General features: G+C 44.5%; 2 protein-coding genes across 2 annotated transcripts in view; one reads left to right on the top strand and one right to left on the bottom strand.

Annotated features, from left to right (window-relative positions):
• Positions 1-17401, top strand: part of DGKI (diacylglycerol kinase iota) — a 197162-nt gene that overhangs the window by 116715 nt on the left and 63046 nt on the right. The window contains exons 26-27 of the mRNA XM_075343835.1: positions 602-627; positions 11053-11090. Of these exons, the coding sequence (XP_075199950.1) occupies positions 602-627; positions 11053-11090 (64 nt within the window). The remainder of the gene's footprint in view (positions 1-601; positions 628-11052; positions 11091-17401) is intronic.
• Positions 14594-17401, bottom strand: part of LOC142302719 (uncharacterized) — a 44911-nt gene continuing 42103 nt past the window's right edge. The window contains exon 3 of the mRNA XM_075343836.1: positions 14594-16358. The gene's annotated coding sequence lies outside the window, so the exon portion shown is untranslated. The remainder of the gene's footprint in view (positions 16359-17401) is intronic.

Below are 17401 nucleotides of genomic sequence, written 5' to 3'. Positions count from 1 at the left end.
TATACTCCAGAGCTGCACTCACTATTCTGCTGGTGCAGTCACTTTGTACATACATTACATTACTGATCCTGAGTTACCTCCTGTATTACACTCCAGAGCTGCACTCACTATTCTGCTTTACTTTGTTATAGCCTGCATTAATCCTAGCCGTGTGGTCCCAGGTTCCATGTTCACAGATTGAACTATCAGACGATCATTGGGAGCATCGGATGTTCTGGGGGTTCAGGGACTACTTCCCCCAGTGTCTCCTGGTGATGGCTGCTCCGGTTGCTCGGGTTTGAGCTCTTGGTTGGCGTCCATGCTTTATCACCGCCTCATTAACGCCTAATTAGTGTCTCTCATTCAGCCGTTCCCCTTTGTGATCTCTGGGAATGGGATGGAGCTGGATGAGAAGCGCTGAGCGTCCGGTGGGGAAATGTCTGGCTTCATAGAGGGTTCTGACTACGCGCTGTTTGTTTGTAGTCTGTTACCATGGTTACTCAGGAGCTTTCTGCACAGAACTCCTCAGTATCTGGGTGACTGGTGACGTTATAGCCGGAATCTTCTAGAGATATATTTTTATCTAATAAGCTGATTATTATTTCTTTTCCTTGTCGTCTAGGTCCCCGGTGTCAGCGGAAGAACAAGGTGAGACACAGCTCTTATGAGAAAAGATGTACACAGTTGCCTTGTGTGTGGGGGGAGATTTCATCCTGAGCTCCCAGGTGCAGGTCTGTGGCAGATCAGACCATCACTATGATCACATTGGTCCCATTAGTCTGATCTCCCGCTGCCCTCCAGAAGGTGATAGGCGGCCATGACACCATTCCTGCTGCCTGCAGCCACCACTGGGGGGAGCACACCGCATACACAGACACACAGCTATACACTACTGGGGGCTCAGACCCTTACAAATAGGATTCGCCTCCAACCTACGCCTAAATGAAAACAGATACAGACCCTGATTAGACTCGCAGCTGCCTATACAGGCTCCAAACAAGACCCTCCCCCTACACAGACCCCCATAACCAAACTGTTCCTGTATACAGAGCTCACACTACACGTCCCCTGTTACAGACCCCAGATGAGACCCCAAAACTGTGCACAAAGCTCAGATCAGAGCCCTTATCTATTTACAGACCCCAGACCATATCCCAAATGTATACAGACCCCAGACCATATCCTTAATGTATACAGACCCCAGACCATATCCCAAATGTATACAGACCCCAGACCATATTCCTAATGTATACAGACCCCAGACCATATCCCAAATGTATACAGACCCCAGACCATATCCCTAATGTATACAGACCCCAGACCATATCCCTAATGTATACAGACCCCAGACCATATCCCTAATGTATACAGACCCCAGACCATATCCCTAATGTGTACAGACCCCAGACCATATCCCTAATGTATACAGACCCCAGACCATATCCCTAATGTATACAGACCCCAGACCATATCCCAAATGTATACAGACCCCAGACTATATCCCTAATGTATACAGACCCCAGACCATATCCCTAATGTATACAGACCCCAGACCATATCCCTAATGTATACAGACCCCAGACCATATCCCAAATGTATACAGACCCCAGACCATATCCCAAATGTATACAGACCCCAGACTATATCCCTAATGTATACAGACCCCAGACCATATCCCAAATGTATACAGACCCCAGACCATATCCCTAATGTATACAGACCCCAGACCATATCCCAAATTTATACAGACCCCAGACTATATCCCTAATGTATACAGACCTCAGACCATATCCCTAATGTATACAGACCCCAGACCATATCCCTAATGTATACAGACCCCAGACTATATCCCTAATGTATACAGACCCCAGACCATATCCCAAATGTATACAGACCCCAGACCATATCCCAAATGTATACAGACCCCAGACTATATCCCTAATGTATACAGACCCCAGACCATATCCCAAATGTATACAGACCCCAGACTATATCCCTAATGTATACAGACCCCAGACCATATCCCTAATGTATACAGACCATATCCCAAATGTATACAGACCCCAGACTATATCCCTAATGTATACAGACCCCAGACCATATCCCAAATGTATACAGACCCCAGACCATATCCCAAATGTATACAGACCCCAGACTATATCCCTAATGTATACAGACCCCAGACCATATCCCTAATGTATACAGACCCCAGACTATATCCCTAATGTATACAGACCCCAGACCATATCCCAAATGTATACAGACCCCAGACTATATCCCTAATGTATACAGACCCCAGACCATATCCCTAATGTATACAGACCCCAGACCATATCCCAAATTTATACAGACCCCAGACCATATCCCTAATGTATACAGACCCCAGACCATATCCCTAATGTATACAGACCCCAGACCATATCCTTAATGTATACAGACCCCAGACCATATCCCTAATGTATACAGACCCCAGACCATATCCTTAATGTATACAGACCCCAGACCATATCCCTAATGTATACAGACCCCAGACTATATCTCTAATGTATACAGACCCCAGACCATATCCCTAATGTATACAGACCCCAGACCATATCCTTAATGTATACATACCCCAGACCATATCCCAAATGTATACAGACCCCAGACTATATCTCTAATGTATACAGATCCCAGACCATATCCCTAATGTATACAGACCATATCCCAAATGTATACAGACCCCAGACCATATCCTTAATGTATACAGACCCCAGACCATATCCCTAATGTATACAGACCCCAGACCATATCCTTAATGTATACAGACCCCAGACCATATCCTTAATGTATACAGACCCCAGACCATATCCCTAATGTATACAGACCCCAGACCATATCCTTAATGTATACAGACCCCAGACCATATCCCTAATGTATACAGACCCCAGACCATATCCCAAATGTATACAGACCCCAGACTATATCCCTAATGTATACAGACCCCAGACCATATCCCAAATGTATACAGACCCCAGACCATATCCCTAATGTATACAGACCCCAGACCATATCCCAAATTTATACAGACCCCAGACTATATCCCTAATGTATACAGACCTCAGACCATATCCCTAATGTATACAGACCCCAGACTATATCCCTAATGTATACAGACCCCAGACCATATCCCAAATGTATACAGACCCCAGACTATATCCCTAATGTATACAGACCCCAGACCATATCCCTAATGTATACAGACCATATCCCAAATGTATACAGACCCCAGACTATATCCCTAATGTATACAGACCCCAGACCATATCCCAAATGTATACAGACCCCAGACCATATCCCAAATGTATACAGACCCCAGACTATATCCCTAATGTATACAGACCCCAGACCATATCCCTAATGTATACAGACCCCAGACTATATCCCTAATGTATACAGACCCCAGACCATATCCCAAATGTATACAGACCCCAGACTATATCCCTAATGTATACAGACCCCAGACCATATCCCTAATGTATACAGACCCCAGACCATATCCCAAATTTATACAGACCCCAGACCATATCCCAAATGTATACAGACCCCAGACTATATCCCAAATGTATACAGACCCCAGACTATATCCCTAATGTATACAGACCCCAGACTATATCCCTAATGTATACAGACCCCAGACCATATCCCTAATGTATACAGACCCCAGACTATATCTCTAATGTATACAGACCCCAGACCATATCCCTAATGTATACAGACCCCAGACCATATCCTTAATGTATACATACCCCAGACCATATCCCAAATGTATACAGACCCCAGACTATATCTCTAATGTATACAGATCCCAGACCATATCCCTAATGTATACAGACCATATCCCAAATGTATACAGACCCCAGACCATATCCTTAATGTATACAGACCCCAGACCATATCCCTAATGTATACAGACCCCAGACCATATCCTTAATGTATACAGACCCCAGACCATATCCTTAATGTATACAGACCCCAGACCATATCCCTAATGTATACAGACCCCAGACCATATCCTTAATGTATACAGACCCCAGACCATATCCCTAATGTATACAGACCCCAGACCATATCCCTAATGTATACAGACCCCAGACCATATCCCTAATGTATACAGACCCCAGACCATATCCCTAATGTATACAGACCCCAAACAATATCCCCAATGTTTCTGGGTCCCAGACCATTTGTAGGAGCAACAGTGTTTACTCCAGAACACACAAGTCAGGTACTGAAAGCCATCACTACTAAAGGTGAAAAACACCCTGGTCACGTAGGTTAACCCAAATAGGCACGCGCCCAGAGGGGTCACGTATAGTGATGGCCACTAGAATAACAAACACATGAAAAAAACTAAACAAACATAAAGGAAATTGATGTTGCTGTAGGCAAAGGACAGTGGTCCAATTGACAGAAAAAACACAACATACAAAATAATACCTAAAAAAACAAACAAGGTGCAATGCACTCCATTGACTGACAATGGTCATTCATACAGATACATGAAATGCAATAAATTTTTAGGCATTAAAAAAGGAATGGTCTCACCCAATCCCTTTTGATGGAGGGACACGCAGTCTCTTGGTCCTGAGTAGTGGATACGTCCGCCATATACTGGCCCTACCACCTACCAGATATAAAATAACAAAAGACTGCTGCCCCAGACTTCCGTCCTGACAAGGACGGACCACAACTAGGTCTCAGGCTGGACCCCTATGCTGACCCTGATGACATCCCGGCTGAGACCTAGTTGTGGTCCGTCCTTGTCAGGACGGAAGTCTGGGGCAGCAGTCTTTTGTTATTTTATATCTGGTAGGTGGTAGGGCCAGTATATGGCGGACGTATCCACTACTCAGGACCAAGAGACTGCGTGTCCCTCCATCAAAAGGGATTGGGTGAGACCATTCCTTTTTTAATGCCTAAAAATTTATTGCATTTCATGTATCTGTATGACTGACCATTGTCAGTCAATGGAGTGCATTGCACCTTGTTTGTTTTTTTAGGTATTATTTTGTATGTTGTGTTTTTTCTGTCAATTGGACCACTGTCCTTTGCCTACAGCAACATCAATTTCCTTTATGTTTGTTTAGTTTTTTTCATGTGTTTGTTATTCTAGTGGCCATCACTATACGTGACCCCTCTGGGCGCGTGCCTATTTGGGTTAACCTACGTGACCAGGGTGTTTTTCACCTTTAGTAGTGATGGCTTTCAGTACCTGACTTGTGTGTTCTGGAGTAAACACTGTTGCTCCTACAAGTTTAGGAATAAAGGTGTATTTTATATGCTGATTTTGTACCTTATTTATATTTGGATTGCTATTTTACTAAGTCCCAGACCATTTCCCTAATGTAAGCAGACCCCATATCATATCCTAAATTTATGCAGACCATATCCCAAATGTATACAGACCCCAGACCATGTCCAAAATGTATACAGACCCCTGATCACACCTCCCCTATTTACAGACCCCACCCCATATCTCATATGTATATAGACCCCAGACCATATCCCAAATGTTTCCGGACCCCAGACCATATGCCTAATGTATGCAGACCTCAGACCACACCTCCCCTTTTTACAGACTCCAAACCATTACCCAAATGTATACAGACCCCAGACCATATCCCTAATGTGTACAGACCCCAGATCACACCTTCTCTATTTACAGACCCCAGACCAGTCTCCCTTTGTGTACAAGGCCCGGAAAATAACATCCCCTATTTACAGAACCCACATTATACTATTCTTTTTTACGGACCCCAATCCTCACTTCCTCTATTATGAGACCCCAGACCACACCTCCTCCGCATTCAGACCCCCCATTGTAGACGGATTAAAGGCCATAATCCCCATTATATACAGACCCCAGTTTACAGCCCCTCTATGTACAGGCCCCACACAAGATTCTCGTTGTGCTCAGGCCACAGACCACAACCCCCCGGATTTACAAAACCCAGACCAGACCCCTCCCCCCATTTATCAGCTTCAGAACAAACTAGGGTCTCCACTAGAGGGAGCTGTTTATATCACGGTCCCAAATGGCAGAGTCTCAGCCATTGCTTCTCACCTGACCAATGCCCAGCAAGGCCGGGCTGTTCCGGGGTCTACCACAGGGGGCAGCAGAGACCGCGCTCCCACATCTTATCCCCAGCACTGCAGAACGCATCGTTATTTAGAAGACTCGCCCGACATGATGGAGCCGAGCCAAGAATCCCGCTAACTTGTATTCCCCCTGCACAGATCACAGGCTGCAGTTCTGCGCTCCGGACCCTCCCGGGGGCCAGAAACTAAATAAAGGAAATGAAATAAATTAAAGTAGGAGAAATAAATAAATTCTGTTTCCATCGGTTGCGGGGTCCGGGACGGGGCCACTAAGTAACGATGGACGTTTTGCCCTCGCCGTGTCCCCCCCCCCTCGTCTGAATGAATGATTTAGCAGCGCAGTGTGAGTTATCCAATGGCGGCGGCCCCCGTATCGCTCGCGGCTTTACGTTTTGTTTTGAAGTAATTGCTTCTGGCCATAAATACCTTTCAAGTTGGATCCATCAATATATGAGACTGCAGCAGAAATCTTGGCATAGGATTGTTTACTCGCTCTGCAATGCAGCGAGAATACGGAGCTGATAAATGGCCGAGGTAGCAGAGCCGGGGGTGTCTGGTGCAGCAAAGTTGGGTCTGTGTGACATCGCGGGGGGTCCTGGACTGCAGAATGAATGTCGCCCCCTCTAATCCTTCCTCCTCAGACCCAACTTTTGACCCCAAACATGTGCCCTGCTTTGCCATGTCCCGACCCCGACCTGCAATATTAAAGAAGTTGTTTTCATCCAGTAGACAGCGCTGCTCTAGGGCAGTGGCTGAATATGGTACTGCAGCTCATTTACACTGACAAGCAAAAGGGTAACAATGTTTGGAGATTTTGACCTTCAGGCTCCATATCTCACCATCCTCTACAGCTTTGAGCGTGAGATTTCCTTCATCTTATAGACAGTCATCTTGGCTATCTCATACATAAATTTGAGTTCTTAGCATATGATTAATTATGCAAATTCTTTTCACTCATTGTTACTGTTTTGCTCATGTTTCTTCCCATATACTTCAAATTACAACCTGTTCTCACATTTCTTCCCATATACTTCAAATCACAACCTGTTCTCACATTTCTTCCCATATACTACAAATCACAACCTGTTCTCACATTTCTTCCCATATACTACAAATTACAACCTGTTCTCACCTTTCTTCCCATATACTACAAATCACAACCTGTTCTCACACTCCTTCCCATATACTACAAATCACAACCTGTTCTCACATTTCTTCCCATATACTACAAATTACAACCTGTTCTCACCTTTCTTCCCATATACTACAAATCACAACCTGTTCTCACCTTTCTTCCCATATACTACAAATTACAACCTGTTTTCACATTTCTTCCCATATACTACAAATTAAAACCTGTTTTCACATTTCTTCCCGTATACTTCAAATTACAACCTGTTCTCACATTTCTTCCCGTATACTACAAATTACAACCTGTTTTCACATTTCTTCCCGTATACTACAAATCACAACCTGTTCTCACATTCCTTCCCATATATTACAAAATACAACCTGTTCTCACCTTTCTCCCCATATACTACAAATTACAACCTGTTTTCACATTTCTTCCCGTATACTTCAAATCACAACCTGTTCTCACATTTCTTCCCATATACTACAAATCACAACCTGTTCTCACACTCCTTCCCATATACTACAAATCACAATCTGTTCTCACATTCCTTCCCATATACTACAAATTACAACCTGTTCTCACATTCCTTCCCGTATACTTCAAATCACAACCTGTTCTCACATTTCTTCCCATATACTACAAATCACAACCTGTTTTCACATTTCTTCCCATATACTACAAATCACAACCTGTTCTCACATTTCTTCCCATATACTACAAATCACAACCTGTTCTCACATTTCTCCCCATATACTACAAATCACAACCTGTTCTTACATTTCTCCCCATATACTACAAATCACAACCTGTTCTCACATTTCTTCCTGTATACTACAAATTACTACCTGTTCTCACATTTCTTCCCATATGCTACAAATTACTACCTGTTCTCATATTTCTTCCCATATGCTACAAATTACAATCTGTTCTCACATTTCTTGCCGTATACTACAAATTACAACCTGTTCTCACATTTCTTCCCGTATACTACAAATTACAACCTGTTCTCACATTTCTTCCCGTATACTACAAATTATTACCTGTTCTCACATTTCTTCCCATATGCTACAAATTACTACCTGTTCTCACATTTCTTCCCATATACTACAAATCACAACCTGTTCTCACATTTCTTCCCATATACTACAAATTACAACCTGTTTTCACATTTTTTCCCGTATACTTCAAATTACAACCTGTTCTCACATTTCTTCCTATATACTACAAATCACAACCTGTTCTCACATTTCTTCCCGTATACTACAAATTACAACCTGTTCTCACATTCCTTCCCGTATACTTCAAATCACAACCTGTTCTCACATTTCTTCCCATATACTACAAATCACAACCTGTTTTCACATTTCTTCCCATATACTACAAATCACAACCTGTTCTCACATTTCTTCCCATATACTACAAATCACAACCTGTTCTTACATTTCTCCCCATATACTACAAATCACAACCTGTTCTCACATTTCTCCCTATATACTACAAATTACTACCTGTTCTCACATTTCTTCCCATATGCTACAAATTACTACCTGTTCTCACATTTCTTCCCATATGCTACAAATTACAATCTGTTCTCACATTTCTTGCCGTATACTACAAATTACAACCTGTTCTCACATTTCTTCCCGTATACTACAAATTACAACCTGTTCTCACATTTCTTCCCGTATACTACAAATTACAACCTGTTCTCACATTTCTTCCCATATACTATAAATTACTACCTGTGCTCACCTTTCTTCCCATATACTACAAATTATTACCTGTTCTCACATTTCTTCCCATATGCTACAAATTATTACCTGTTCTCACATTTCTTCCCATATACTACAAATTACAACCTGTTCTCACATTTCTTCTCATATGCTACAAATTACTACCTGTTCTCACATTTCTTCCCATATACTACAAATTACAACCTGTTCTCACATTTCTTCCCATATGCTACAAATCACAACCTGTTCTCACATTTCTTCCCAAATAGAACAAATTACAACCTGTTCTCACATTTCTTCCCATGTACTACAAATTACTTCCTGTTCTCACATTTCTTCCTGTATACTGCCAAATCACAACCTGTTCTCACATTTCTTCCTGTATACTGCCAATCACAACCTGTTCTCACATTTCTTCCCATATACTACAAATCACAACCTGTTCTCACATTTCTTCCCATGTACTACAAATTACTTCCTGTTCTCACATTTCTTCCTGTATACTGCCAATCACAACCTGTTCTCACATTTCTTCCCATATACTACAAATCACAACCTGTTCTCACATTTCGTAATAGCTCGGTGTGTTATTAGGTTGATTCCAAAGTGAAAAGTCACTGGATCGAATTGAGGAGCCGCCATGAAGAAGATTTCCCAAGAAAAGAGACACCGCATTATCCAGCTCATCGATGGCCATCTCTCTCGGCTAAGAAAATTACCAAACTGCATCATGTGAGGCCATGACAGTTGGAAGAATAAGAAATGAAGTCTAACCATTCATTCAAAAGCCAAGAGGTGAAGTCCAGGCAGAAGATCGGGGTCAACAATTCGGCTCATCACAAGGTCTATCAGTTCTGGAGACAAACCTGGCAGTGGAGGCGGCTCGTATGCTTCATAATAGTGAGATCACAGACGTCCATGCAAGAACCGAGTGACACATGTTACACAAGTCTGGAAAAAAGGTGAAGAAGGCTCGACTTCAATATAGTCATAAGAAGCATCGGCTCGAGTTTCCAAAAAAGTGCGAAAAGTGGAAGATTGGAAACGGGTGATTTGGAGAGATGAGACGAAGGTCAATTGATGGCTCTGATGGGGCAAATCGGTCTGGAACAAACCAGGGAAAAAAGGGGCGAACAGATCAAGAAATTGAAGGGACTGTCATGTTCGGTGGAGGAAGCTTGAAGATATAGGAGGTTTCACAGCCAAACGCGTTGCATTCTTGACCAGGAAGGATGGTGGTCTCCATGCTGAGCTATATGTGAGGATCCTACAAGACGAGTTACTTCATACACTCGAGTCCAATAGGTATGAAAAGGACAACATAGTGTTCAAGCAGGACAACGACATGAAGTATACGGCCAGATTGGAGAAGAAATGGTTCAATGACAATGAAGTAGAGGAGCTGGATTGTCCCCACAGTCCCCAGACCTCAACCCAATCCAACACTTGCAGGTAGAGGTGAAGAAAAAGCTGTATACATCCCCAAGGGAGCCAAGCAGTATACACCAACGCTGGGAACGTGGAGAAGAACTGGGGTCATGGAGAAGAGACCTGACCAGTATACACCAACACTGGGAATGTGGAGAAGAGACCTAAGATCAAAACATGCTTGAATCTGATCGAGAGCCCAGATAGAATCAGGAGGGGTGAAAGCCAAAGGAGGATTTATAAGATACTAATAAAAATTTAAATTTTGATTTTTAGGGGCAAAACAGTAACAATGCAGTGACATGAAAAGCATCTGCATAACTAATCATATGCTACATAGCTGCAAGTCAAATTTATGTATGAGATAGCCAAGATGACTGTCTATATAATGAAGGTTGTCTCACGCTCAAAGCTGTAGTGGATGGTGAGATATGGAGCCTGAAAGACAAAAGATCAAAACATTGTTACCCTTTTGCTCATCAGTGTAAGTAAATGCAATACAAAACATATCCACATGGACTAGGATGGCGCTATATCTCAGAGAGATCATAGACTGGGGATTCATGACTATAATGATGAAGCTGTGAATTAAGGTTTTCTTTATTAAATCTTGTATTTTTTTTACTTTTGTTGCAGCTCTGGTGCATGCAGTGCTTGACGGTGACCTCGATAAGGTAAGAATGTGCTCCATATTGTAGAAAACTTAGCTCCAGTTGGGACAAGGAGGACATCTTCTTTACGGGAACCTAGAGTGTGATGCATTATCATTCTGTAGTGGTTGACCCCTGTAATTATGGAGATTATCCCACTGAGACAATTCATTTTTAGAATTGAGCTACTGAAGTAATCAGCTGTAATCCCCTGTGAAAGTTGTAGACAGACACATATTTTCTGTTTTGCACCATTGTTGTGTCCACTGTCCAGAATGGATAACATTGGTAGGCACAGTCATCCCGAGAAGCTGTCCTAACAGGTGCATTTCACTTCTAGGTGACAATTCTTGTAATATGAAAAACTGTGATTTGACTTTATTTATTTAAATTGCTGTCCAAAGTGAGACAATAGTGGAGTTTACATTCAAGCGTTAATGTAGACCCCATTACGGTCCCTCAAAAGGATTGCAATCCTTCTTTTTTGGTTGTGTTTATTCAACACAATACGTAGCTGCCTTTGGTGTCTGTAAAGTCCATTGTTCCACATCATTAAACTTTATTGACGTAAATGGACACTGTCATTTCAAGAAATTTTGCATAAATCAGTAGTACAAGGTAATAAAATGAACCATTTTATTTATGTATATATAACTTATGAGCTACTTCTTTTGCTCCCCTGCCTTCTAAACTTAATAGTTCACTGCTAAAGTCGGTCTTGCTCTAGACAAGACCACTCACTGAGGGATCAGGTTACTGTTGACTATTGAACTCTATGGAGAGATGGGCAGGGAGACACACTTATCAGTTCTTCTTCTTACTAGTGTTTTCCCACTCTTAAGGCCCCGTCACACTAAGCAACATCGCTAGCAACATCGCTGCTAACGAACAACTTTTGTGACGTTGCTAGCGATGTTGCTGTGTGTGACATCCAGCAACAACCTGGCCCCTGCTGTGAGGTCGTTGGTTGTTGCTGAATGTCCTGGGCCATTTTTTAGTTGTTGCTCTCCCGCTGTGAAGCACAGATCGCTGTGTGTGACAGCGAGACAGCAACAACTAAATGTGCAGGCAGCAGGAGCCGGCTTCTGCGGAGGCTGGTAACCAATGTAAACATCGGGTAACCAAGAAGCCCTGTCCTTGGTTACCCGATATTTACCTTTGTTACCAGCCTCCGCCGCTCTCACTGTCAGTGCCGGCTCCTGCTCTGTGCACATGTAGCTGCAGCACACATCGGGTAATTAACCCGATGTGTGCTGTAACTAGGAGAGCAAGGAGCCAGCGCTAAGCATTGTGCGCTGCTCCCTGCTCTGTGCACATTTAGCTGCAGCACACATCGGGTAATTAACCCGATGTGTGCTGTAGCTAGGAGAGCAGGGAGCCAGCGCTAAGCATTGTGCGCTGCTCCCTGCTCTGTGCACATGTAGCTGCAGCACACATCAGGTAATTAACCCGATGTGTGCTGTAACTAGGAGAGCAGGGAGCCAGCGCTAAGCGGTGTGCGCTGCTCCCTGCTCTTTGCACGTGTAGCTGCGTGCACTGGTAACCAAGGTAAATATCGGGTTGGTTACCCGATATTTACCTTAGTTACCAAGCGCAGCATCTTCCACGCGGCGCTGGGGGCTTGTTGCTGGTGAGCTCACCAGCAACTCGTGTAGCCACGCTCCAGCGATCCCTGCCAGGTCAGGTTGCTGGTGGGATCGCTGGAGCGTCGCAGTGTGACATCTCACCAGCAACCTCCTAGCAACTTACCAGTGATCCCTATCGTTGTTGGGATCGCTGGTAAGTTGCTTAGTGTGACTGGACCTTTAGCTGATTCACCATAGATATACTGCTCACTGTTGCTGTATATTGTCCTTCATGGTGCTGCCGGAATCTCTCATGTCTGTGTGTGCTGTGTATGGGAGACATAATAGCAGATAGTTTCCACCCACTAGCTCAGAAGTAGAAGGGCAGGAGTCCCTCATACCTGTGTGTGCTGTGTATGGGAGACATCGCAGCACATAGTCTCCACCCACTAGCTCAGAGCCAGGAGTATTTCATGTCTGTGTGTGCTGTGTATGGGAGACATCATAACAGATAGTCTACTCCCACTAGATCAGAGGTAGGAGTTCCTCATGTCTGTGCGTGCTGTATAATGGGAGACATCAGAGTAGACAGTATCCACCCACAAGCTCAGAGGTAGGAGTCCCTCATGTCTGTGTGTGCTGTGTATAGGAGACATCATAGCACTTAGTCTCCACCCACTAGATCAGAGGCAGGAGTTCCTCATGTCTGTGTGTGCTGTGTATGGGAGACATCAGAGCAGACAGTATCCACCCACAAGCTCAGAGGTAGGAGTCCCTCATGTCTGTGTGTGCTGTGTATGGGAGACATCATAGCAGATCATCGCCACTCACTAGCTCAGAGACAACTGAAAATTAGAGATACAGAAGGGAAAACGCTAGAGGAATATAAGTTAATACGTCTAGAAATAGTGTTAATCCTCACGTACACAGACAGGACAGAATATTGTGCCTCATCACTGGAGATTGCAAGTACACTTTAAAGAAAATTCACAATTTATGCGATCTGTAAGAAGGTTTATTCTAGGTTTTACATACAATATATATGGTATAAAACAGGCAAAGCTTGTAAAAGGGTCCATAAGTGTTATACTGAAGGCAGAAGTTGTCCAACAATCCCTAATAGGGGTTGTAATCAGAAATTTCAGGGCCCCCATACTGGCAAAATTATGGGGCTCCCTTCAGACTCCGCCCAGGCTCCACTCCAGCTCCGCCTCCAACATTCAAACTTTCCACAGTCCCGCCGCCACTCTTAGAAAAAAATACTTATTTCTAAAAGTGTTGGCACCCTTGAAGTTGTTCCAGAAAATGAAATATTTCTCTCAGAAAATTAATAATACACCCTCTACACTGCCCCTCTCTATAATACACCTTCTATACCGGCCCTCTAAATAATACACCCTCTACACTGCCCCTCTCTATAATACACCTTCTATACCGGCCCTCTAAATAATACACCCTCTACACTGCCCCTCTCCATAATACACCCTCTAAACCGCCCCTCTCCATAATACACCCTCTACACTGCCTCTCTCCATAATACACCCTCTAAACCGCCCCTCTCCATAATACACCTCTACACTGCCCCTCTCCATAATACACCCTCTACACTGCCCCCTCGATAATACACCCAATACACTGTCCCCTCCATAATACACCCTCTACACCACCTCTCCATAATACACCCTCTACACTGCCCCCTCCATAATACATCCTCTACACTTCCCCTCTCCATAATACACCCTCTACACCGCCCCTGTCTCTACACCGCCCCTCTCCATAATACATCCTCTACACTGCCCCTCTCCATAATACACCCTCTACACCGCCCCTCTCCATAATACATCCTCTACACTGCCCCTCTCCATAATACACCCTCTACACCGCCCCTGTAAATAATACACCCTCTACACCGCCCCTCTCCATAATACACCCTCTACACTGCCCCCTCCATAATACACCCTCTACACTGCCCCTCTAAATAATACACCCTCTACACAGCCCCTCTAAATAATATACCCTCTACACCGCCTCTCTCCATAATATATCCTCTGCACTGCCCCTCTCCGTAATACACCATCTGCACTGCCTCTCTCCATAATACACCATCTTTACTGCCTCTCTCCATAATTCATCCTCCACATCGCCCTTCTCCATAATACACCCTATACACCGCCCTTCTCCATAATAAACCTACTAGACCGCCTTTCTCCATAACACATCTTCTACACCGCCTTTCTCCATAATACACGTTATACACCGCCTTTCTCCATAATATCTCTCCCACACTGCCCCTATGTATAATAAAACATTTACTTACCCTCAATGACTTCCACGTCGCGCGGCATCATCTCTGAACCACAATGCATTTCAGCTGTATGTGCGCCCTCGGACGCACATCCAGCTGCAGCAAGGCAGGGACTGGGGTCGTCTGGCCCCTCCACCACAACCACCTGTGATCGTCCCGCTCCTGTGTTCAGCTCACTGAGTGCTTACCTTTCCCCGCTGGCTGCCACTTCCTCGCCACCTCCGCGGCTCTGCGTTGCTTGCAGCAGTGTGATGAGGTTGTAGAGTGATGACGTCGTCACGCTGCTGCATGCTAGGCCTGGTGCCCTGCTCTACTGACCTTGCCTTCAGCACATGGCTAATTTGCATGTGATGCCGCTTTGCATGCAAATTAGCCATGTGTAGTAGCTGAAGTGACATGGCCGGGACCCTCTGCTGCTGCTGTGACTGGGGCCCAGTGAAGAGGACTTAATAAAGCTAAGTAATTACCTCGAATCCTGGCCGGGCCCCCCTCTTCCCCGGGCCCCATACACCAGTCCTGGTTGTAATTGTTGGGTGACCAGATATTGGTGCCTGGAGTTTGCATTTGGGCTACAACATGACACCGCAGCCCCCCCCACCCATTTTTTTCAGAATGTATCGTGATTTTTAATGGTCGGCTTACTATAAGCGAGATCCATGGATCTAAACCCTCTTAAGTTCACGTCTGCAGAGACCAAGCGAGGGGAAACAGAGAGAATTTTAGCCAAAGGAACATCAGTAAAAGCTCCATTGTCCTGGCAGCCGGTGAGCGGGAGCGGAGCCGTTCTGGGAGCGAAGCCAACAATGTGAGGAGAGATGATAAGATATTGTAAGATTTATTAGAAACGCAGGAATCCCTGTAACAATTATTGTGAAAAGGAAAAAAAGAGATTACGCACGGAAAATCAAAGGGACACAAAGCTTCATAGTTTTTCAGCAACGGGTTCATTTATCTCTCTATCGGACAGCTCTGATGTTCCCCTAGTCTGTCATTATTACCGCCAAATGGCTCGAGAGCGGGAAACGCGATGACACGGACAAGACCGTGACCGAGTTTAAAGGAACACTAAACCTAAAATAAAAAAGGAAGCAAAGGGGGTCGAAAAGAAAAAAAAATCCAACTAGATCCTTTCCGAAACACCGCCATTCACAGACACCCACATCTTGTAATAGTTCTTCTGGTGGGGCGGGGTTGAAGAGGCAGGTCCAAACTAAAAAGGTGTGGCTTAGGTTGTTTTCATCAAGGCTCCACCTCTTTGGCCAAAAACTTCAATGTCTTAGCACTTTTTTCATAGGCTTAGATTATGATGTGAGACACTTCGGCATCCCTTTAAAGAAGAGTTGCTTGGGTTGGTCACATATAATTCTGGGATTTCTGCTGGTCTGAAAGGGCCCTGGAAGCAGCAAGTCAGTGGGACAATCACTGCAAAACAATAACAAGACACAAATTATTCAGATTGTCATATTCAGATTTGGAAGGTCAGCTAGTGAATTAAGGTCTAAGGGACAAACGGGACCATACGATAGACCTCTGACTTCACTGTACTACTGAAATCCTTATGACCTCACCATACTACAGAGGCCCTCACTACATCACCACAATACAGAGGTCCTCATATACCACCATACTACAGAGGTCCTCATGACCTCACCATACTACAGAGGTTCTCATGACCGCATCATACTACAGAGGCCTGAGGCTCTCATGACCTCATTATACTACTACTACTACAGAGGCCCTCATGCCCTCACAATAGTAGAGAGGCCCTCACAACATCACCATACTACAGAGGCCTTCATGACCTCACCATACTACAGAGGCCCTCATGACTTCACCATGCTACTCCAGAGGCCCTCATGATCCCACCATAGTAGAGAGGCCCTCACTACATCACCACAATACAGAGGTCCTCATGATATCACCATACTACAGAGGTCCTCATGACCTCACCATACTACTACTACAGAGGCCCTTCTGCCCTCACAATAGTAGAGAGGCCCTCACAACATCACCATACTACAGAGGCCTTCATGACCTCACCATACTACAGAGGCCCTCATGACCTCACCATGCTACTCCAGAGGCCCTCATGATCCAACCATAGTAGAGAGGCCCTCACGACATCACCATACTATAGAGGTCCTCAGGACCTCACCATACTACAGAGGCCCTCATGACCTCACCATGCTACTCCAGAGGCCCTCATGATCCAACCATAGTAGAGAGGCCCTCACGACATCACCATACTATAGAGGTCCTCATGACCTCACCATACTACAGAGGCCCTCATGAAATCACCATACTACAGAGGCCCTCATGACCTCACTATACTAGAATGGCCCTCACGACATCACCATACTACAGAGGTCATCCTTACGTCACCATACTACAGAGGTCATCATGAGCTCACCATACTGCAGAGCTCATCATGACCTCACCATACCATAGAGGTCCTCATGACATTA

This window comes from Anomaloglossus baeobatrachus, chromosome 4 (assembly GCF_048569485.1).
Source record: "Anomaloglossus baeobatrachus isolate aAnoBae1 chromosome 4, aAnoBae1.hap1, whole genome shotgun sequence".
Classification (NCBI taxonomy): domain Eukaryota; kingdom Metazoa; phylum Chordata; class Amphibia; order Anura; family Aromobatidae; genus Anomaloglossus; species Anomaloglossus baeobatrachus.
This window is presented reverse-complemented; position numbering and strand designations above follow the sequence as displayed.